Below are 22,487 nucleotides of genomic sequence, written 5' to 3'. Positions count from 1 at the left end.
TCCTTATTTTTGCTCCTTGATTGTTGTATCACATTTGTAGATCGTTTTTGTCATCATTTGTTACCGAGAAAGGGGCGAAATCGTGAATTTTATTTCGATCCAAACCTCCGCGGTTTTGTTTCGCGCTGCCCCATACGTTTGTATGGTGTGTGCACCGTGCCTCGCTTCTCGCCACGCACTGGCGGGTTTTTTTCCCCCTTTCTCGTCTTAGCCTACCTCGGTTCGGCTTTTTGTCGTTCCTTTTATGTTTTTTCCTCCTCCCGTTCTTGCTTTTATACCTTCTCGGGAGTTTTTTGGTGTTTTTTGACCTTTTTGAAGGTGTTAGAAACATCGAGGTTTCTTCGTAGGCTCTACGCCGTGAGTTAGTATCTCGTTACCGTAGTTAGCCTATGGCTGGCCGTGGGTGGCCGTCTTCGCCATGCTTGGGCTATGGCACGCCATTAGCGTCATTATTACCGATCGTTGACCTATGGCAAGCCCTTTGGCCATATTTACTCAACTTGTAGTCGTATGGCACGCCATTAGGGTCCTTATTATGGTTTGTAGACCTTATGGCTAGCCCTTTGGGACTTAATTGCACCTTGTCTTTGGGTTTTCGTCCCCAGACTCGGTTCCGTGCATGTTTCATGTGTGTCGTGCCCCCCTTAGGCCTTTATTGAGGTGGCCCACGCCTATGGCGCGCCTCTGGGGCTTCTTTTATATTTCGATTGGGTGTTTTTCTCACCCTTTTCGCACATGTTTCATGTTTGTTTACTGTCTCTTGGGTATTTTATGCTGAGCCTTCAACGATAATTTTGTCGGCCCAGCTCGGCCCAATTCCCGCCCCTTGTCTTGTACGCTTTTAAGCCTACTTTGACTTGGTTTTTGAGTCCCTTGTTTTAACATACACTTTCTTGTAAAGATACTTGTATGTTTATTCATGTCTACATTTTCTTTATGTTGTTGCTAACTGAGTCCTCTTCTCTTTTATACAGAATGACTCTTAGATGCACTTCTTGTCGCCGGGCCATTCCAGATTGGGACGCACATCCAGTTTGCGCTTTGCATCGCACGTGCACCCGATCTAGTCCCTGTCCCACGTGCTCCACTTGGTCAGACCCCTTGTGGGCCACGTTGGAGGCTTGGCTATCCTCCCACCCCCCCATACTTAGGGCTCCGGCCCTGGTTCCGTCCGGGGCCGCACGGCCGACGGACTCAGAGCTTTCTGCTCGGAACCCCCTCGCGGAGGGAGTCTCTTTGCCGGTCCCTGAACCGGAGGGGCTCGGATCCGGCTCCGCCGATCCGCCCCTTGAGATTCTCGCTTCTGAGGGAAGTGATTCGGGGGAGGAGGGTGGTCGTCCTTGGCGACCTGACCGGAGTTTGGCTGGCCTCTCGTCCCCCGGCCCTAGCCGGCCCATGGTGACAGAGAGCGGTGGGGTGCCGCCACGAGCGCCTTCGCTCATGCGAGCCGCCCCCACCCCGCCTGCTCGCAGCCCTGCGGCTGCAGCGGCGTCCAGCCTCGGCCCCGCCCGTTCCCCACCACCCGGCTCTCTCAGGCCGGCGGCGGCGGGGTTCGGGAGCGGTGGTGCGCCAGCTGCGGGTCCGCCCCGGCTGCCCACCACGCGGGCCCCCTCCTCCCTCCGACTCGGCCAGCACCCCAGGGTGCATGGCCCTAGGTTGGTAACTGCCCGCGCTCCTAGCAAGCCGGCACCTACCACCACTGGGACCCTCCCCGGCCCGTCCGCTCGGGCGGCGCCGGTTGAGCCTCCCGCTCGGGACTGGCAGCTTTCGGCGGCGTCCTCGACCGGCACCCCGCCGGCCGGACAGCCCTTAAGCTCGTCCCTTGGGACTCTGAAGAGGAAGAAGGCTAAGAAAAGGCCTTCCACGGCCCCTTCTGCCTCTCCTTCTTCCAAGAAGTCCAAAACCTCGGGCAAAAAGAAGAAGAAGGCTCCTAAGGCTCAGCCTAGTGAAGCTGAACTCTTTGAGGTGTTCAGCCGCTTCGCAGAGAGCCGAGGCTGGTCGCTCCCCGGCCTTCCGGCCGAATCGACCGCTGCTTCTTCAGTACCCATGGCCCCACTGCCGCCACGCGGGGAGCTCATAGCCGGCACGAGCCGTGCTCCCGCGGCACTAGGGGCTCCGCCCGGGGAGGAAACTTTCCCCTCTCAGGCAGAGAGCCTTCGACTGCATCGCCCGGCCCCGGCCGCTGTCAGTCAGGCTGCGGTAGCTACCTCTACTGGTGGTCTGCTCTTACCGCCCCCTATCCCACGCCCTGCCTCGGGCCTGACGGCCCGTTCCTTGTTGGACGATAGCGCACTGCCAGCGGAGACTTTCTCCCCAGCACTAGCGCCTCCCCCTTTCCCACCCCTCTCTGATCAACTCGGGGTACCTGCCTCAGAGTCTGACCCCTCTTCAGAGTGGGAGTCTATGTCCACCTCATCGGCGGCGCCCTCCCTGATTGGGACCGAGGCCCCGCCTGGTTTGAAACACCTCAGTGAGGAGGCGGAAGCCTTGCTCCTCCGCTACCTGGAAGAGTTTTATACGGTCCGCCCGGACCCTGCGGAGCAACAGCCCCAGGCGTCCCGACTCTTCCGGGGGGGATCGGGTACTCATCCCGGCATTCCACTCACAGCCGACTTCAAGGATGAGTACGGGCGCATCGCTCGTGAACCGTCCCCCAGGGGGGGCCCTCCTGGTTTGAGAAGAGCGTTCACTTTTCAACCGGGCGACATGGCCCGTTTTCTGTCCCCAGAGACGCTATCCCCCGAGCTGCTTGCTCTAGGCGATTACGTGGGGAAGGTCAACCCCCTACGCAGACGCTCCTTTCTTGAGGAAGACAAGAGGTGGACGCATATGTCCATCTTGGCCAGATCCACGATGCGTCTGGCAGCGTACGCGGGTGCTCTGACCAATTTGGCCGTACAAGCAGACGACCTGCGGGTCTCTCCAGAAGACAGGCAGTTGCTCGACGCACTGCTTATGTCTATCTCGGAACAACTGTGGAAACAGTCTACCCGTGCAGCCTTGTACACGACTCGTCGTCGCAGGAACCTGGCTCTAGAAGCACTGGGTTTTTCAGCTAGACAGCGGGTTCAGCTGACCGCTGACATGCCCTGCGAGGGCCCCTTTCTGTTCTCAGGTCAGTTTGCCCCTCGGATCAGGGATGAGTTAGCTAGGTGCCAACAGGCCCGTGAATTGGCCACGCAGCTCAGATCCCGCGGGGCCGCTCGCCCCTCGGCGGGACCCCCCCGCGTATCGGTCACCTTGCCTCCCCCTAAGCCGCCCCGCCGCTCCGGCCGCGGGCGCCGCAGTCACAGGGGTAGAGACAGACAGCGAGGATCAACCCGCCCGGCCGCCAGGGGCCGCGGCGGCTTTTGACTCCTTGCCCCGAGCGCTTCAGGCCCCCCCAGCCGGGGTGGGCGGCCGCCTTCAGGCCTTCCAGCCGGCCTGGGCGGCCATTACGGACGACGCCTTCGTGCTCTCCGTTGTAGGCGGTGGCTTCTCCATCGAGCTCGCCACTCCCTTACCCGGAGGCGTCATCCGTCTTTCCCCCCCTCGCTTGCCTCCCCTCAGACACAGAGGCATGGCGGCCGAGATCGCCGCCCTCTTAGCGAAGGGGGCAGTGGAACGGATCCGCGACCACCTGCGGTTATCCCTTTCCCCTACCTTTCTGGTTCCCAAGCGCTCGGGGAGCTTTCGCCTCATTCTCAACCTCAAGAGAATAAACAGGCACATCCGTACGGAACATTTTCGAATGGAGACATTGGCGTCCATACTCCCTTGCCTCAGACCGGGAGATTGGACAGTATCCATAGATCTCAAGGATGCTTACCTCCACGTCCCGATAGCACCAGCATCCAGGGACCTGCTGGGTTTCTCCTTCGAGGGGAACGTGTTCCGCTTCCGCGCCCTGCCTTTCGGCCTGAAACCCGCACCACGCCTATTCACCAGGCTCGTCGCGTGTGTAGCAGCCTTCCTCAGGCAACAGGGTCTGAGGATATTTTGCTACCTCGACGATTGGCTGTTAGCAGCCAGCTCCCAGACCCTGCTCTCTCACCAGTTGTCATTTCTGCTGAGAACAGTACAGTCTCTCCGGTTTCTCATAAATTGGGAGAAGTCGGAGCTCGTGCCCACACAACGCCCAACCTTCCTGGGTGCAGTGATAGACATCCCCCGTCAGCTGGCGCGCCCCAGCCCAGCTCGGGTGTCTACGATCATATCCGCCGCCCGCCGTTTCAGACGGCAGCGACGAGTCCCTGCCAGATCCTTCCTTCAGTTCCTAGGATATCTGGCGAGCCTGGTCGATGTGCTGCCGGACTGTCGACTGCACATGCGCCCCCTGCAGATCCATCTGCTCAGTCATTTCCATCCGTCTCGGGACCCCTTGACGAAAATGGTTCCCCTGCCCCCGGCCACCCGCCTGTTATTCAGGCGATGGTGTTGCCCGGAGTTTCTGAGCAGGGGCAGCCCTCTGCAGCCCCCCCATCCCTCGCTCACAGTGACTACCGATGCATCCCACAAGGGTTGGGGCGGTCACTGTCAGGGGCTCCATGCCTATGGGGACTGGTGCCTTTCGGCTACCCTCCCCCACATCAATGTGCTGGAGTTTCAAGCGGTTATCCTGAGCCTCCACCACTTCTTACCTCTACTCCAAAACCAGACGGTGTTGATCCGCACAGACAATGTCACAGTGGCGGCATACATCAACAAGCAGGGCGGCACGCATTCCCCACGCTTGAACGCCCTCGCTGCCACACTGTGGAGATGGTGCAGGCGCAGGGGGATTTTTCCCATGGCCTCGTATATACCGGGCAGGGACAACCTCATTGCGGACTTCCTGTCCCGAGGCCGGGTCCTCCCCTCCGAGTGGAGACTCGACCCGCATATCATGAGTCGACTGGTGAATCAGATGCCACCACTGGAGGTGGATCTCTTCGCCTCGGAGCTGAATGCTCAGCTACCCAGGTACTGCACGAGAGTGCAGGACCCCGCAGCCTGGCGGCTGGACGCCTTCTCCTTCCAGTGGAAGGGATTCAGAGGCTATGCGTTCCCACCCTTCCCCCTCATTCCCCGCGTCCGGCGCAAGATCAGGCGGGACCAGGCTACCATCCTCCTTATAGCCCCCTGGTGGCCAAGGAGGTCTTGGTTCCTAGAGCTCACAAACCTACTGGTGGGGAGCCCAAGGCTCCTTCCAGCTCGCCCAGATCTAATAGCGCAGCCGGTGTCGGGAGCTCTACATCCCCGACCGAGCTCTCTCCACCTGATTGCCTGGCCCTTATCAGGGAATCCGGTACTCAGGCGGGCTTGTCAGAACGAGTTGCTTCACTCGTTGCCCGCAGCCGGAGAGAATCCACCCGGGAGGCTTACAATTCCCATTTGGCTGGATACTATTCCTGGTGCCAATCTCACGGGGTGGATCCCCGTTCAGCCCCTCTAAGAGATGTGGCGGACTTTTTGGTTTCCCTCTTTGACAGAGGCTTAACCATCTCTACCATTAGGGGGTATCGCTCCGCCATCGCGGCAGTGCATACTGGCTTCGAGGATGGGTCCACTATATCCACTGCCCCCGCCCTCTCAGGCTTACTTCGCGCCTTTTTCTTGGAACGCCCCCCGACGAGGAGATTGCTCCCTTCCTGGAGCCTTCCCCGTGTGCTAGAGGCGCTTGCCAGGTCGCCTTTCGAACCCTTGGCCGAAGCCTCCCTTAGGGATTTAACCATCAAAACGGTTTTTCTCTTGGCTATCGCATCTGGGCAGCGCCGTAGTGCGCTGCATGCTTTGTCTACCCTGCAGGGCCACATACGGTGGGAACGGGCTGGTGTGAGGCTAATCCCTAGCCCTTCGTATGTGGCCAAAAATCAGACAGCAGCCTCCAGTCCGGTTGAGATCTTCATCCAACCTCTGGCCGCTCATTCCTCTGTCGCAGAGGACAAAGTCTGGTGTCCGGTACGGGCCCTGAAATATTACTGCGCCCGTACCAAGGACCGACGCTCCGGGGATCAACTCTTTGTAGTGACTAAGGAGCCCTTCTCTGCTGCCTCTAAAGACACCATATCGAAGTGGATTGTTGCCGCTATCAAAGCGGCTGGCTCAGAGGCTCTCTCCCCGGGGGTAGCGCCTCGCGCTCATGACACTCGCGGGATCAGCGCCTCCTGGGCCTTATTCGCAGGAGTGTCGGTTGAGGAGATCCAAAGAGCAGCCTATTGGCGTTCTCCCAATTCTTTCATTTCTTTCTATCTGCGGGACGTTCCCGCTGCTGTGCCCTCCTTCTCTAGGGCTGCCCTTTTGTCAGCGGCGAAGTCCCGTTGATTACACCGCCTTACAGCCAAGCCTCCCTTGTTAGTCCGTGTCGGTCTAGCATACTATAACAGATAGGTGGTCAGATGTACTGATGTAGATCATGAGGATCAGGCGTGATCCTCTTATCTACGAGGTACATCGACCACCTATCTGTGTCCCCCCCTCCTTCCCCTCGCCTCGCGGCGCGACTTGACTGTGTGTCCCGTTTGCGGGTGACCTGGTTGTGTGGAACTGGAGGAAGAGTCATGGCGGGTGACTGGTTACGTGCGTACGGGCGGACGTGCGTGCGGCCTGGGGGACACGGGCGGTGTAAGGTAGGCTTACTGTGTAAAAGTTTCTTTGTTCGATGTTAGGGCAATTATCGGGATAATAGCATACTATAACAGATAGGTGGTCGATGTACCTCGTAGATAAGAGGATCACGCCTGATCCTCATGAACAATGATGCATAGTTTCTCTCTTGGCAGCAAGTGTAAAAACTTCCTCTTATGGTCAGAGTATCAGCAGCATTGCATGGCATCTTAGCATGTGGCCAAACTATCATTAGTATTCTGAGGGACTTTGTCTTGATTTATCTTGCTAGTTCATGTGAGCCACAGACTCAAGTGAGCCATTGAGCACTACATCCATTGTCTGGTAGCTGTAATCACAGTGTTTCGGGGGGGGGGGGGGGGGTGTGTATCTTGGTGAAAAATGTAGTTTGCAACAGATTTGATCTAAATTGGCAATATTCATACTCCAGAGAATGAAATTTCAATTGGACCAAACAAGTGTCATGTTATGCAATGCTGCACACTGGCACTGGTCCAACGGTTCCTGACTAGTAAAAATCACTGTCGGACCAGTAACTTTTTCAGAAATTTATGAGTAAAAAATGGAAAAACCGGGTACCTAGTGGTCCGACAGACAGGTTAGACCGGTAGAAGAATTGGGTCAGTGTGCAGCCAGGGCTGTGTTTTGTGTGTTCTCATGATGGCCCTACAACTTGTACATGTATACTTTGTTACTGGCAGAGGCTTGAAAGTTTAGGAATTAAGAGACTTCTAAATCAGCAGCATTACTACTGATCATTTCCACTTGCAGATATTGGCATTTTGTTCTGCAGTGTACTTACAGGTTTATTTGCTTGTTTTAGTTTACTCTGTTCAGCAATTAGAATTGGAAAGCGACAGTTTCCCTCCTTTTCTTTCATGTGTGTGTGAAGTGGGTCAAAGAATGAGTCCTAGATCTAATTCCTTAGCTCTAAAAGTGAGTAGAGGGAATTATACACAGCATGTCAGTGTCTAGGGCTGAAAAAAAAAATCATACTGTCTTCATAAACGGTTTCTAGTAGGGCCTAGGAGCAGTCACCCTGCATTTTAAAAGAAGAAAAAGCTTTTGAATTCTAAGATTTTCATATCGAAAATACAAAGAGACATTTCACCCCTTATAATCTTCTTTAAATGCATCCATTTTCTATTTATCCCAGCATAGCAAAGTATCCTTCACTGTTCAGGCAAATCTTGATTTGTTCAGATAATCAGGGGCAGGGTCTCAAAGATGACACTGTTTTTGGTCAAACATGTGCTACATGTACATATTCATAGGATTTCCTATTTTTCTTTAAATGCTTTTGATGTCTTTAAGCCTGCTGAAGAGAAGAGAATATTACATTTAACAAAATGATATCTGTTTACTTCAGGTTTGGACCTTAATGATTTTTTTTTGCAAGTGAGAGTATCTAACTTTAAAAACTGAATTCAATATTCTTTCTCCCTCATATTGCTGAAATGAATTCAATAATTTGCAGATACTTGAATGCATTTATTTGATTGTCAATACTGTAAAAGTGGTAATTTGTGTGCCAGTGATTTTTTTTTTTTTGTTTGGCTGAATATAAGATGAATTTCACATATCTGTGATTCCATGGAATCAAAATATAGAATAGTATTACAGCTGTACATGTAGCAAATTAAAAGAAAAATGTGCACTTTTATTTCTGCATTAGTTTCACGTTACACAAAATGCAAGAAAATTTCCACTTTTACAGTATACATGTTTGGATAGGCAAAGGGAATTGCTTTCCGCAGGTCAAAATAATTTGTAGTAAGGAGTTTTGGTTAAAAGCATGCATCTCTTGTTGTCATCATTGTGTAGTTCATTGTCAAAGTAGCAGTATTCCAAAAGTAGGCTCACCCTGATCTCCTGTTGAGATGATTTTTTTTTTTCATGGTGTTTTGATGTTTGTCTATCTGTCTTTGTAGTACCTGCAAGTTCACAAGATCTTTTTATTCTGTTTATATGAAAAGGTTGTTCATTTGTTTGTATGTTTGTTTTTATGTGCTGTGTCAGCAAGAGCCTTGACACAGCAGGGTGTCACAAGTCTGCTGCTGTTCAAAGAGATGTTTTCAAGATTCATGTATACTTCATGCAAGACTGGATCACCAGTGTATACCAGTTCCCATTGATTGTGCATGATTTGATATTTACTGGCAGTTACGACTCGTATTCTGTAAGCACCTGGACAGGTTGCACAAGTGACATTACATATAATAGGATCACTAATAGAGTTTTCCTGGTAACAAGTGCACTTTATTGACTCCTTTGTAGTGTTCTCCAACTTGCAATTAAAGCCAAAAAAATGAGGGGGAAATGCAACAACTACGCCAAAAACGAACAATCCCCCAAGTTAGAAGCTCACTCAGTTCCCTGCTGTAGCTGGTGGTGATGAAGTTAGCATTCAACAGGTCCTGAGGGTGAATAAACGGGGCATGTGCCAGCCACATTTGTGGCGAGCCGCAGGGGATGTTTTCTTGGCAGGCGAGTGTGAGGTTCTCAGCTCCTCACACCAAGAGCCTATTACGCGTGATGCAGACAATTTCGCCCAGGTATGCAGACTATTTCAAGATCATGAAATTGACCCTCCCATGCCCTCATATTCCAAGTTTAAGCATTCTTCTGCGGGAGTGTGCCATTAAAGTTACATTATGTGGAAGCGGTTTTGTGCTAGTATACCATAACATTAGGAAGTGCAAAGATTATCAACACCTTGACTCAGTGTGGGTGCGACTTAGTGAGGCTTATGCTGTCAATGACCTGTGTTGGGAAGTTTGCTCAAGCAGGTGTATTCTATTACCAGAAGTCAGTTTGTATCACAAAGCTGTGAAATTAAAGAGAGACCAAATGCTTTGTGGAATCCATGCCATGAAATTTTCAATTTAAGACCAGTGCTGATCATGTGTGTGTGTGTGTGTGTGTGTGTGTGTGCATGTGTGTGTGCGCGCCACACTCTTTTCAAGTTTAACAACTCCGCTGCACACCATGTTGTACCCACCTGTGATCAGTAAATAGCCCAAACTTTCCTTAAAGAAGTCATTATAAACTTATAATGTGTAGATTGACATGGTGGTTGTCTTAGTTATCATAAATAGGGTGGCGTGTTGACCTTGTTGCACGGGGTGTTGAAGCTTTAAAATGGGAAAATTGTTTGTTTGTGCTCATCTCCCAGCGTGGTGTGAGCCAGGGAGACGCCTCAAGCAGCTAGCATAGGGCGGTGGTGATGCATGTAAAGCCATAAGCAGCGAGGGCAGTGGTGGTGTGCGTTCAGCCCAGAGCACTCCACATGAAAACACATGGCTAGGAGGGAAGCTGTTCTTAGTGCGTCCTGTGCATCAAGTTCATGCTCTCAGGGTCAAAGTCATACAATGAGGAGTATAGTGGAGTAAAACAATTTCTTCATCCATAACAAATCTTTGTGTGTGTTGGTATTTCTTATTATATTATGTGGGGTAAGCATTCATATAAAGAACTCCTCCCTTTCTTCATTACCCATCACACTCTGTGATAACATTTTTTTTTACATGTGATTTTTCTTTATTTTCTACAATTTTGTATTTCTTCCTCCCTATGTATGTCTGGTTTTCAAATGCATTTTTATATTGGAAACATCAACAATATGAATAACTTCTAAGACGTTCTATACCTTGAGCTATTTAGCATCTGTTGAAACAAAAAGAACTACCGTAACTTAACCCTGATAATAAGGTATCAACAACAAAAATTCTCTGCATTGTTTTGTCTCATTTCTTGACTGGGATGTAGCCTTTTAAGGCAGACTCATCAATTTGAGACCTAAACAATATGATTACTATGTTTTTATGCCATACTGCCCAACTACTTTGGACACTGGAAAAAATGTTCATCTTGGTTATTGTTTCATGGGAGATATATCAGTGTGTTTATAGTTATCACATCTCAGCAGCATTCTATTCCCATTTCATATTTCTTTCTTTCTTCTTTCTTTTGCAAATGACATTGTGATATCACTATTTCTGGAAGAAATAGTCAAGACGTGACATAATCCAAGCTGCAATTCACATGCAGTAATTTTACTTGGAATAAACTTGGCTATGATTACCATCTTCTTACCATCTTTCTCTCTCCTTACCACTGAATGTTTTTGCTCCAGGCATTGTCACGCAATCACAGTGCCCAGGCCTTCCTTGGGCCAGAGAACCCTGAAGAACCCTACCTAGATGGCATCAACTACAACTGTGTGGCCCCGGGCAAGCGTTTCCGGCCCATGGACAACTTGTCCGGTGGGGAGAAGACAGTTGCTGCCCTGGCTCTACTCTTTGCCATTCACAGGTGAGAGGGGGACATCATATGATTGAGAGCAAATGAGTGAGTGTATGATTGTCATTGGCTATACGACCCTTTGCAAGTTTCCATTGGAATAGATTTTGGTTTGTAATTAACAGGTGAGAGGAAGACATCACATGATTGAGAGCTAATGAGTGAATAAATGATTGCGAGTGATTATATTACCCTGTGCAAGTTTCTATTGGAATAGCTCTTTGCCATTGACAGGTAAGAGGAGGACATCACATGATTGAGAACTAATGAGTGCATATATGATTGCCAGTGATTATATGACCTTTTGCGAGTTGCATTGGAATAGCTCTTTGCCATTCACAGGTGAGGGGAATGCATCTCATTGAGAGCAAATGAGTATGTATATGATTGCCATTGATTATATGACCTTTTGCGAGTTGCATTGGAACAGTTCTTTGTCATTCACAGGCGAGAGGTGGACATTGTGTGACTGAGAGCAAGCGTGTGAGTGTTTGATTGCGATTGTTTACATTATGACTCTGCAAGTTTCCATTGAAATAGCTCTTTAACATACACAGGTGAGAGGAGGACATCTTATGATTGAGATTAAATGAGTGAGTGTATGATTGCCATTGATTGTATGACCCTTTACAAGTTTCAATTGGAATAGCTCTCTGCCACTTACAGGTGAGAGGAGAGGAATTCATCACGTGATTTAGAGCAAGTGACTGAGAGCATGATTGCTATAATTGACTATATGACCCTTTGTGAATTTCCATTTGACTCTTTGTCAATCATTGAGTGAGAGCAGAACATCACATGAGTAAGAGCAAGTGAGTGAGTGCGTGATTGCCATTGGATTTATAACCCTTTGCGACTGTCCTTTTGAATATCCCTTTGACATAATAAGCAGTTTAGATAGGAACATGAATTGATCATCATTGACTGTGTGTGTGTATGATTGCTGTTGGAGTTCTGACCCTCTGCAAGTTTCCAATAGATCAGCTCTCTGCTTGACGTAGTTGAGAGGAAAATATGACCTGATTATCAATGTCTGTGTGAGTACATGATTACCTGTGGAGTCATGAAGCTTCAGTCAGAATCACTCTGCCATACACAGGGGGATACCGGCAGTATCATTATTAGCTGTGAGTTATGACTGTAGTATGTTTTAAATGTGTTTGAAAGTTTGCATGAGGAAGAGAGGTTTGCGGTATGTGTTTATGTATCTGTTTACCTTTTACATTACACATCTTTGTATACTTCCTGTGAAAAAAAAAGTCTAAAAGACTTCCTTACGGGACAGCCACCCCCACTGATTATGCTGTATCACCCTACCCTACCCTTGTTACTAAGCTTAAGCACGAATGCATGGATGCACACACTTTTTGCAAGGCTATCTTAGAAGGAAGTCTACCCTAAAGTTATGCAAAAGTGCACAATTTCTTGAAAGATTGTTTGTTGTCATTAGGTCATAAGGTATTAATTCCATTAAGAAGCATTAAGGTTAATTCTATAAAGTTTGTTGCTCATTTCTGGCCTCTCATTCTCAGTCCACATTAGTGACCAGGCAACATCTGCATTGCATGTGTCAAATTGTCACTCAAACTGCACCATGGTGTGGCAATTAACAATTAGAGATTTTTTTCGGAAGTAATCCTGTTTTTCATCACATATGCTAAGCATTTCTCTGGTGCCATGGATTTGCAACTTGCTACACGGTGACACCCAAGACAATATTATTAGAGCATAGATTGCAATGTCAGTGCAGCGATATCAGATTTTACAAAACCATGTGCTGAGTGTATAAGATGATGTGATGCAGTCAACTTTGCATTGTGTAGTAAACTTCCCATGAGTCAAATGAACTATGTCAAAGCTTAAAAGGGTGTTGGTTTATTCGGTTCTATAAAGTGAAAAATCATTTTTGTCACTTTTTCCTCTCTCATTTCCATATATTCAACTTACAGTGAGTGAAAATACCTGTTCTTTGGTCTCAGTAGATAGATATTTGACTTCTGAGTGTTAGACTGTGTATTCATATTTTGAAAAAGATGCCATGCTATCTTGGTTGGATATTTGTCATTCTCAGCTACCATCCAGCCCCTTTCTTTGTGCTGGATGAGATTGATGCTGCCCTGGATAACACCAACATCAGCAAGGTGGCAGAGTACATCAAGGAGCAGTCTGAGAATCAGTTCCAATGTCTCGTCATCTCCCTCAAGGAGGAGTTTTACAACCATGCCGACGCCCTCATCGGTATCTACCCTGAGGTATGTGTCCTCCTGGCATCCAATCATATTTGCTTTGACGAGTTTCTCATTTGATTTTAATGGGATTTATCAAAGAAAAGGACACAATTCTTCGCCTGTCCCGCAGAAGAACCCTAGCATGACATTTTGACCCCAGAATCAAGTATAGGATTGTGACATAAGTCAACAAAGTTTTGAAAGCTCTTTCATATGATTTAGTCATCATTTTTGTGTGTGTGACCTTGTGTGTAATTTTTTTTTTTTTTTTTTTTTATAGCAGAAAAACCTTAGGGCCCTCCTGCTAGACAGGTGATGACATTGTGATCAGAAGCTATATTGCGATATTTTTGAACATGAAAGCACATTGCAAATGTTATTTTAGATATACGAAAGAATTTCATTCAATCAACATAATCACGAGGTTTGATTTCTTACAGCTGCATTTTTTTTTTTTTTTTTTTGGTGCACATGAAGTGTGATATCGTGCAATAATTTTGTTGTAGTCTGTACAACCCACAGTGTTCCATGTGGTGTTGGTTCTGTTATGATTTGTCAGGATTCTTTTGATAGGACAATCAGTCTATTACTATATCGTGATTCATTTGTGTCTACCTGTAGCAGAGTCCGCATTTGTACATGCTCTACACTGCTGTACGATTAGTGGTATTTTGTGACACAATTCACACTTAAATCTCGCATGGTTATTTCATGAAAAGTTGAAATTATAGTCAAACTTGTCTATACCTGTCACCCAAGGGAGACAAAAAAGTGGCCGTTATAGACAGATGGCTACTGTAGACAGGTCCTTTAACATGATTTTTCTCTCGGAGGGAATTGTTTATAGTGGTCGTATACAGCACTTGGTTGCTAAGACAGGTTTGACTGTACCACCTTTAATACTGCGTTATTACGCAGTGTATTTTGCATTGTATTCACATTTACATTTTTTCTGTTTACGTTTGTTACATACTCAAAAAGCTGCATCACTTCGGTGATCCCTCGCACTTAACCCCAAGTTGAATTATCCTTCGGGTTTATGCCAGGTTCAAGTGTGTAGGTGTGTGTCACACACAAACACACTGCTATAGCTTCTGACCATTTGAGCATTGAGAATTTAGGGTTTCTGGGAGGAACACTGAACTAGGGCTTTCTATTGCTCAGTCGGTAGAGCACCGGGCTAGCATCCGGAGGTCTCGGGTTCGAATCCCGATGGAATCCCATTTTCTTTGCTCAATTTTCCACATTTACATTAACTACAAAATACTGCGCGACGTGCTGTGGTACTTCACCATCAATGCAAATGCACGTATTACACAGAATATGTTCAAAAATAAGTTTTGAATCAGTTGGCTTTACATAGCTAAGATGGAATCATGGAAACCTGAAGCCTCTTTGTGTCCTTGTTGATAATTTTTGGCTCATGTCAGATGGGGTGAGAGTCATCATGGTATAGTCTTTGAAAGTTCTTTGAGGCAGGTCATTTGAAATTTTGTAGACAGTCATGGTGAGGAAGATCCCTTTTTCTCAAACAAACAAAACAAGAAACAAATAAAGGCCGTAACCTTGAGTAGAAAAATTCCAACGCAACAGAGCTCATTCTCCACAGTTTAATGCGTTTGCTTTGTCAATACAGTAGTCCTTGGCATTAGGTTAGTTCAAGATTACTAAATATTATGACTTTTCTTCTTTATTTTTAACTCCACAGCAAGGAGAATGCATCATCAGCAGAGTACTGACCCTTGACCTGACAGAGTATCCCGACATTCCGAGCTCCAACCCCATGGTTGGTGTCCGATAATCCCTCTTCAAGAGCAGCCCAAGTCAAGCGAGAACCTTGGGTGTGAGGGGAGCCATGTCTTCTCAAGCAGAGCAGTAGCAGAGTTTTGTCCCACTCCGGTGAATTCCTTACTCCGTGGGTCGAAGGACCAAGAGATTGCCTCTGATATCTGGGTCAGGTGATGAGATTTAGGTCACGTTGAGAGAAAAACAAACAGCGGGGATGACAGACAAGTAATGTAGCGTCTCTGTGTGTGCCATGATGTTTGCGATATCAAATGTGTTTTCCACTCTGCTTGTATTTATTCTGTGCTTAGTGAGGGAAGGGTGGATTAAGAATTCGATACAATTCTTTGGCCTACTGCAGCTCTATGCTCCCTGTATAGTTTGTGATTTGTACAGACTAAACTGTAGACGTAAGTGTGTAGAATCAGTGATTTTGTACCAATATTGTCAGCATATGTATTTTAATTCCTGTTTCCTTCTGTTGTAATGTGCATAGTTTGTTTTGTGTTTCATGATAGATGACTTTATGGACAGTAACTTCATGGCTTTCAGTACAGATATGATGCATATCTGTTGATTAAAAAATAAGGCTTTTTTCCCCCTGATAGAATATCAAGGAGCAAAAATTCAAGCAATTTTCAGAAATCTTTTTTTTTTTTTAATAATTGTTTTTGGATATAAACTCCAAATTTTATTGTCCAAGAATGGAAATTCATTTTGCCCAATTGATCGTGGGCCCGGCAGCCACTGAGCAGCGCCAGATCGACGTTGCTCTAACCTTTTCAACTGTTGAACGGCAAACAAGGCAGCAGCAACTCCCATCTTTTAATGTCTTTTGGTATGACGCGGCCGGGGTTTGAACCCACGACCTCCCTTGGTCTGTTGTAGAAAATGAAATTAAATTCATATATACTCCATGACCCACACATGGAATTATGTTAATTCAAAAACACATCTTCATGTTTCTTCTTTGATGTGTTTGGAAAGTGCTGTCATGATCATACAGTAGCAAGTGACGACACAGATTTTGTATCAGTGCTATTTTTACAATATTTTAGGTCTAATCTTGGACAGAACTTACATGGTAGAACTCACTGGAGTGGGACAAAACTTCATTTTGGTTCATAATTGTATTATATCATGATCATGTACTTTGTTTTTTTGGTCTGTTTGTAAAGTTACAAAATACTGGATTTCATATCAAAATTAGTAACTTTTTTTCTTTTTCAAAAGGAAGATTGTGTAATTGATAATTTACATGCATACTGATTACCAGTTGGGTTGTATAAAAGTGATTGTGTAGAACTGTAGAGAAAAGGTGCTTGTTTTGAAGAAATTTGCCCAATTCTTAATTGCTTTCGAGACACAGATTAAACATCAATGGTAAAATTTGCATGCTGCTGTACAAAGCCTGGTTACCATTCCTGTTTCCAGTACAAATTTGTGTACATGTATGGTATAGTGAGTGTTCGGCAAGTTATTTGCTTTCATGTTATCGAAAGAGCTATGTTGCACTTTTAGAAACAGAAATTACTCGGGGAAAGGGGCATTGGATGTGTTCCTCAAGCACAAAACGGATTTAAAGCAAATTGGAGTACCACAAACTGATATGAAATGAATGTTGTTAGCTTTCATCACAAGTAAACTAGTGAAATATCACTCAAATTTCAGTGCAGCCGTGTGTGTTTTGGTGATCTGTGACTCGTTCATGTTGCATGTTACTGAATTGAATCCTATTTGTTCAATAAAATGAAAAGCTTGGCCTTTCTATTTCAACCCCAAGTGCATTTTTGTATTTTACTCCTGTCCTTATTGTTGTATGTCTGACCTTCATCAGCAGCTTCATTATGAACATCTACAAATCAGAAAGTGTTTTCAATCACTGAACTGTTTTGTTCTCTTTCCTTTTGAATGACATACAGTGCAAGCAAGATAAAACTTGAAGGGTACTGTAGAACCAGAAACATCGTGGCATGAAACTTTAATGAATTGCCACTCGCATTCATTGCATTGTGTTTCTTTTGTGTGATGTTCTGTGGAGAAGTGAGCGCTGTAATGTAAAAAAAAAATAAGAAAAAAAGAAAAACCTCAGGAGTGTATTACATTTTCTCTTCCTACATCTAAATAGGAAGATCAATGAGAGAGCCATAGGAAAAACATGGAAGTACATTGTACATGTAAATGACTCCCATTCTAATTAGCTTCCTCAATCCTGAAGTGTTATACCTAATGATTACACTTGTTATACTTTCCCTTTTACTTCTCAGCTTCACCTGCCAAACTGCCCCTGTTCAATGTTGCAAGCCTTTGATGAGGACAACTGATAGATAAACCAAATATGCTACAACATTGTAGTTGCATAATGCAAACAAACATTTTTTTTTTTTTCTTCCAACTGTTTCCTGGTCTGTGATGGTGCTTTTAAGTTGTGTAAATCTGCATATTTTACAAAAGTTGTTAATAACAGACACAACAATTGCACAAGAATAAAGAATCATGTCATAACTGTCGTGCATGTATCAAAAAGTTTTAAAAGATTATAGTGCAACTGTGTTAAATTATTTACTATTATATGTATATACGTTGTATATATATATATATATATATATATATATGTATTATACAATGTACAAATAATGAATGTTTATGAGTGAAATGGGCCGAATGATCAATGTCAAACGGCCAATCAAATGACAAGGATCTCTTCAGGCGTTATATATATATATATATATATATATATACACATATGTAATACACACACACACGCACACATATATATTACATGTATATATATATATATGAAGAGTTTGTTCGCAAAAACCGACAAGTCCATATTTGCCAAATGGAGATATTTGCGATTTAAGGTCAAGCAATAAGAAAATTTTTGCTTCCTTTGACCATAACTTCAATTTTTTTTGTTTATGTAGTGACCAACATATCATTTAAAAGGTATAATTTTGTACTATATGACGGAGACCTTACTTCAAAATCTTCAAAAATTGGACTTACCGGTTTTTGAAAACAAACTTTTCATATATATATTATATAATGTATTAAGAATTGACACAGTTTCAGGCACTCTGACAATGGAGTAAGAATAATGATAATTTTTTTTTTTTTGGTTGCTTGAGTTAGATGTTACTGGGTGGTGTTTCATCAATTTAGTCAGTCCTGACAGGTTGTCAGTCTCTGACAATTTCAGTCATATCCGTGGTTTTGATTGGCTGAGAAGCTTTGGCCACTGACTGTTACTATATAATTGTCAGAGACTGACAACTTCGATGAAACGGTGCCCTGGACACTCTTGACCCTAAAGGATGTGTCTCTCTGTGTGTTAGTGTGTATGCATATATATATATATATATATATATATATATATATATATATATATATATACTATATATACTGTATATACACATACTATATTATACAGATATTGCGTTTTTACAGGTGTAATATAAAGCTTGACATCCACTTGGGAGTTATTATTTTCCCCAAGAGCTTATATTTTCCCGAAGCGTGCAGCGCTTAAAGAAAATATTTATTGTCTTTAGGGGAAAATATAAGTCCAAACGGACTTTTGAGTGTTATATTACAAAGATAGACAAGACAATATAAAAGATTATGTCATATTGTTCAGATCTGGAGATGAATGTGTGACTTGAGATGTAAACATAAGTCGGGGAAAACTGCAATATTAAATTGAATAAATCTTTTAAAAGGTAAAGAGGAATGTCACTCCATGTCAAAGTTAACTCCAATTTAAATAATGAAGTAGAACCCACCTAATATGGTAGCAGTTTTGTTAAAATCACACATAATGACAAAAGAATACACTGTATTATAAAAATTCTTATTTCGTTTGTTTTTTTGAAAGCCGATGGTCACAGCTCCACAGTCGGCTAAGAGATCATGAAGGTCTATTGCGGAATATATATAATGACCTGAACAGCGCAAAAGTCTTCGTAACGTCTCCCTTTTCTTTTCTGTTTTTTTTTAATAGTGAATCATTTGCATCACAGCATAATATCACACAATATCATGTACTAAGTTACCAATTAATTATTTTCATCTCGTTATGTTATCATGTACTAAATTACTAATGATTACTTCTTAGGGGTTGTGTTAAAGGTTTGGATCAACAACATGATTTTGATTTGTTATCGTTCGTTTTTAACCGACCGGTACTAGAGCCGTAAATCGATGACATCACCTCACCTAACTTCAAAATTTTTCTGCGACTAATGTCACGTTTTGGTGAAAGACAAATGAAAACGTTCGTATTTCATGTCTGATTTCAAAGAAACTTCTGATCTTTTGTTGATTTTACCCAGTTATCAAAATTAAGGTAAACGCGTAGTCTGGTAGTGGTGTGTGATTTTGACCGCTGAAAACGGGAAAACGGGACAAGTGGCAACGTTTATATTTTCATGTCTGATTTTCAAAGAAATTTCTGATCTTCTGTTGATTTTATCCAGCTGAAAAAGTTAATGTAAACGTTAAGCGATGTTTTATTTATACTGTTGGCGACAGGAAAATATATATCAGCTTTTTGGTAAATTCGAAAAACATCGGCTTTCGAGGAAATTAAGAGTAGCTTTAACAAAAGGTTCACGCAAAGTTTGTTTGTGCTTTGCAGAATTATACAATTGACTCCCGTTATCGAAGTCCACGAGATACCAGTAGGCAGTTTTCTTTCGTTATATCGAAATTTCGTTATCAGCGAACAAATCAAAAATATATATATATAGATCGAACGATGTTTGCGCCTGAAGTTTTCCTTGTAACCGGAATTTCGTTATAACTGCGTTCGTTCTAACGGGAGTGCGCTGCTTTCACGAATAAAAGGTTGGGAGAACGGTGAAAAGAGGAAATACCACTTACTCACGAGGTCTCCATGACATGAAATGTTTGGTTTCTTCCACCTCCCTGGTTCTACAATTACAAACTGCACCGTCACACTCCCTTACAATCCGTGATACATCAGCAGGACAGAGAAATGCTCAAAGTACTAGTAGTTCTCGGAATGTTCTGGGAAGAGGAGAGTTAAATTGCTAAGACTGATATGTTCCTGTCCCACGTCCTGCAATAAAAACCAATTAACGTCTGGATTGTGTTTATTCTGGAAATACTATGTGCAGACTGTGGTATTGAGGTAGACAAAAAGGAAACCACTGACGGACTTTACGTGCGTTATACACTTCCTCGTCTGAAAAACTTATGTATAGTAAATGGACCGAGCTGCCGAGATGGATGTCCTGAAATATATAGGGCTATTGTTTTATTCGTTTTCTCAAGCATGTTTGAAGTAATGCATATAAAGGGATCAAGAAGCAAACGTCCATCGAGCTGCACGAGAATATATTATACTTGTTTGTTTGTTTGTTTGTTTGTGTGTGTGTGTGTGTGTGTGTGTGTGTGTGTGTGTGTGCTTGCGTGTGCTTGTGCGTTTTTGTTTAAAAATACATGACAAGGATTTTGATTCTTGTCGGTGTTCTATAATTATGTATTATTTATGATTGATGTCGCATGCTTGATGTCGTAAATTTTTATTGCTGTGCTTGCAAAATTTAACTCTTTGTTTGCATGCCAACTAACTTATAAACTTGTTTCGAATTCCCCTTTAACACCTGTATTTGATTCATGGCCACTCGAATGTACCCGCCCAAGAAATTCAATGTTTTACCTTGACAACGCCTTCACTCGCTCCATGAATATAAACAGGCAAACGAATAAATTCGAATAATTCCGTTTTTCATGGCCAAGGGCATTTGAAATGGGATCCAATTGCCATCCCATTTACCACAGTGAAATGAACAGATGAAAGGTTTCGCAAATGCGACGGAATTGAATGGAGTGGTCCCGCTAGCCAGACCAAGAAACAAGCGAGGTGAAACAGATGGATATATACGTCACGTCAGGTAATGATTTAAACAGCCACAATTAATGTGGAAGTCTGACATTCTCATTTTCAGCGTACTATACCATCGACTGGTTCTGCCGGTGAACTAAACATATCCTTTCTCTTTCAAAGAAGTTTTGCCAATAGACACAGTATAGAAAATATGGTATGACACTGAATAATGGAGTGAAGTTAGATCGTTTTGGAATTATCCTATTTTTCACTGTGTTAAGCCGCCTGTTGACTCTGTGTTTTGGTCTTTTTGTTGTTGTTTTTTAATTTCGTAATACTAGTAAGTCGTATTTCTTGTAATAGTATTTGAATTGAGTATATAAGGTAAGCCCGAAATCATGATTATCCTGGTCTATCATGAAAATAGACATAATGTTTCGAATATGAAAAGAACTACATGTATATGTAGTACACAATTAACTTATTGACATACCATTGAAGTAAAGTCATAGCGAAACATTAGAAACTAGGAAGCTGTTACGTTTCTGATAGTATTACTATTAGTAACAAGTAATCATTACAGTATATGTTAGAGAAATAAAAAGTAAATGACCTGAAATAAGACTGCTGAAATGGAAGATAGAATCAACACAATTTGTTTGGCGAGTAATGTGGACTGAAATTATTTCCGCAACAAGCCTGACGGTAACCCACTCTTCCGGAACATTAAATTGTGTGTGTGGGGGGGGGGGGGGGGGGGGCGCTTCAGCCGAAACTCTCTGATTGATTTTTCATCACTGGACATACTCCCGCAGGATCACATAGCTGAAATTACATATCTGCACAAGAATGTCAACCGATAATTCAGTGGGAAGAAACACACTATATAGCCAAACACGCGGGTGATCTGTCTAGTATTGAAAAGTACTTTTGTCGAGATAGTCAGAAGTGCTAAATAAAATCTGATGACAATTTCAGTCTCCGACAGAATTTCATGGGAATGTCAAGACTGTATTCTAACTTTTTCCCATATGCCGCCGTAACTTAAAGGGAAATCACATCCAAATATATGTGTGGATTGAGTGAATGCACATCAGTGAAGTTTGAGGAAAATCGGACAATTCGTTCACGTTTAAAGTTTCGGTATTATACCGCCATTGCGCAATAAGACGACTTCAACATGTGATGTCACAATAGGACAACGATATAGAGAAGATAGCAAGAGAATCCCCCCCCCCCCCATTTCATTTTTGCTTTTAAATGAAAAGGGCACATTCCTTCCACTTGTTACTGACATGATAATGTTGAGGGTAATATTATTTCCTCTGCCTTCTGAAAGAGGTATAAGCCAGTGCTGCATCATTATACTGGAAATTTTTGAATATGTTCAATTCTCTTTATAGGCCCTATCATTTTCTTCATACATATCATTGTCTAATACATCACAACTTGTTGTAGTATTCTTATCTAGCGATGGCGATACGAAAACTGTAAAGATTCAAACGTTTCAAACGGAATTTTCAACTTTTCCACAAACTTCAATGATGTGCTCTACCAATATTCTGCATGTCATATAATAATTATGCATTCAATCCACATACATAATATGGGTTCCATTCCCCTCATAAAGGATGGGGGAGCACGATATCTTGCGATGCGTTTGCAGTGCAGGGTTTCGTATATAAAAGCTTAATGATTGATATATTCCAGTTTTCCTGAAACTGAAATGAAAT

At 44.0% G+C, this 22,487-nt stretch overlaps 1 protein-coding gene across 1 annotated transcript in view; it reads left to right on the top strand.

The window, feature by feature from the left end:
- LOC139737957 (structural maintenance of chromosomes protein 1A-like) overlaps positions 1 to 16,671 on the top strand; it is a 54,115-nt gene extending 37,444 nt beyond the window's left edge. Inside the window, exons 22-24 of the mRNA XM_071648622.1 lie at positions 10,721 to 10,899; positions 12,959 to 13,139; positions 14,824 to 16,671. Coding sequence (XP_071504723.1) covers positions 10,721 to 10,899; positions 12,959 to 13,139; positions 14,824 to 14,916 — 453 coding nt within the window. The 3' untranslated portion in view covers positions 14,917 to 16,671. The remainder of the gene's footprint in view (positions 1 to 10,720; positions 10,900 to 12,958; positions 13,140 to 14,823) is intronic.
- Positions 16,672 to 22,487: the final 5,816 nt, after the last annotated feature.

This window comes from Diadema antillarum, unplaced genomic scaffold (assembly GCF_040938485.1).
Source record: "Diadema antillarum isolate AM-2024a unplaced genomic scaffold, OU_Dant_1.0 seq00000717_RagTag, whole genome shotgun sequence".
Taxonomy (NCBI): Eukaryota; Metazoa; Echinodermata; class Echinoidea; order Diadematoida; family Diadematidae; genus Diadema; species Diadema antillarum.
This window is presented reverse-complemented; position numbering and strand designations above follow the sequence as displayed.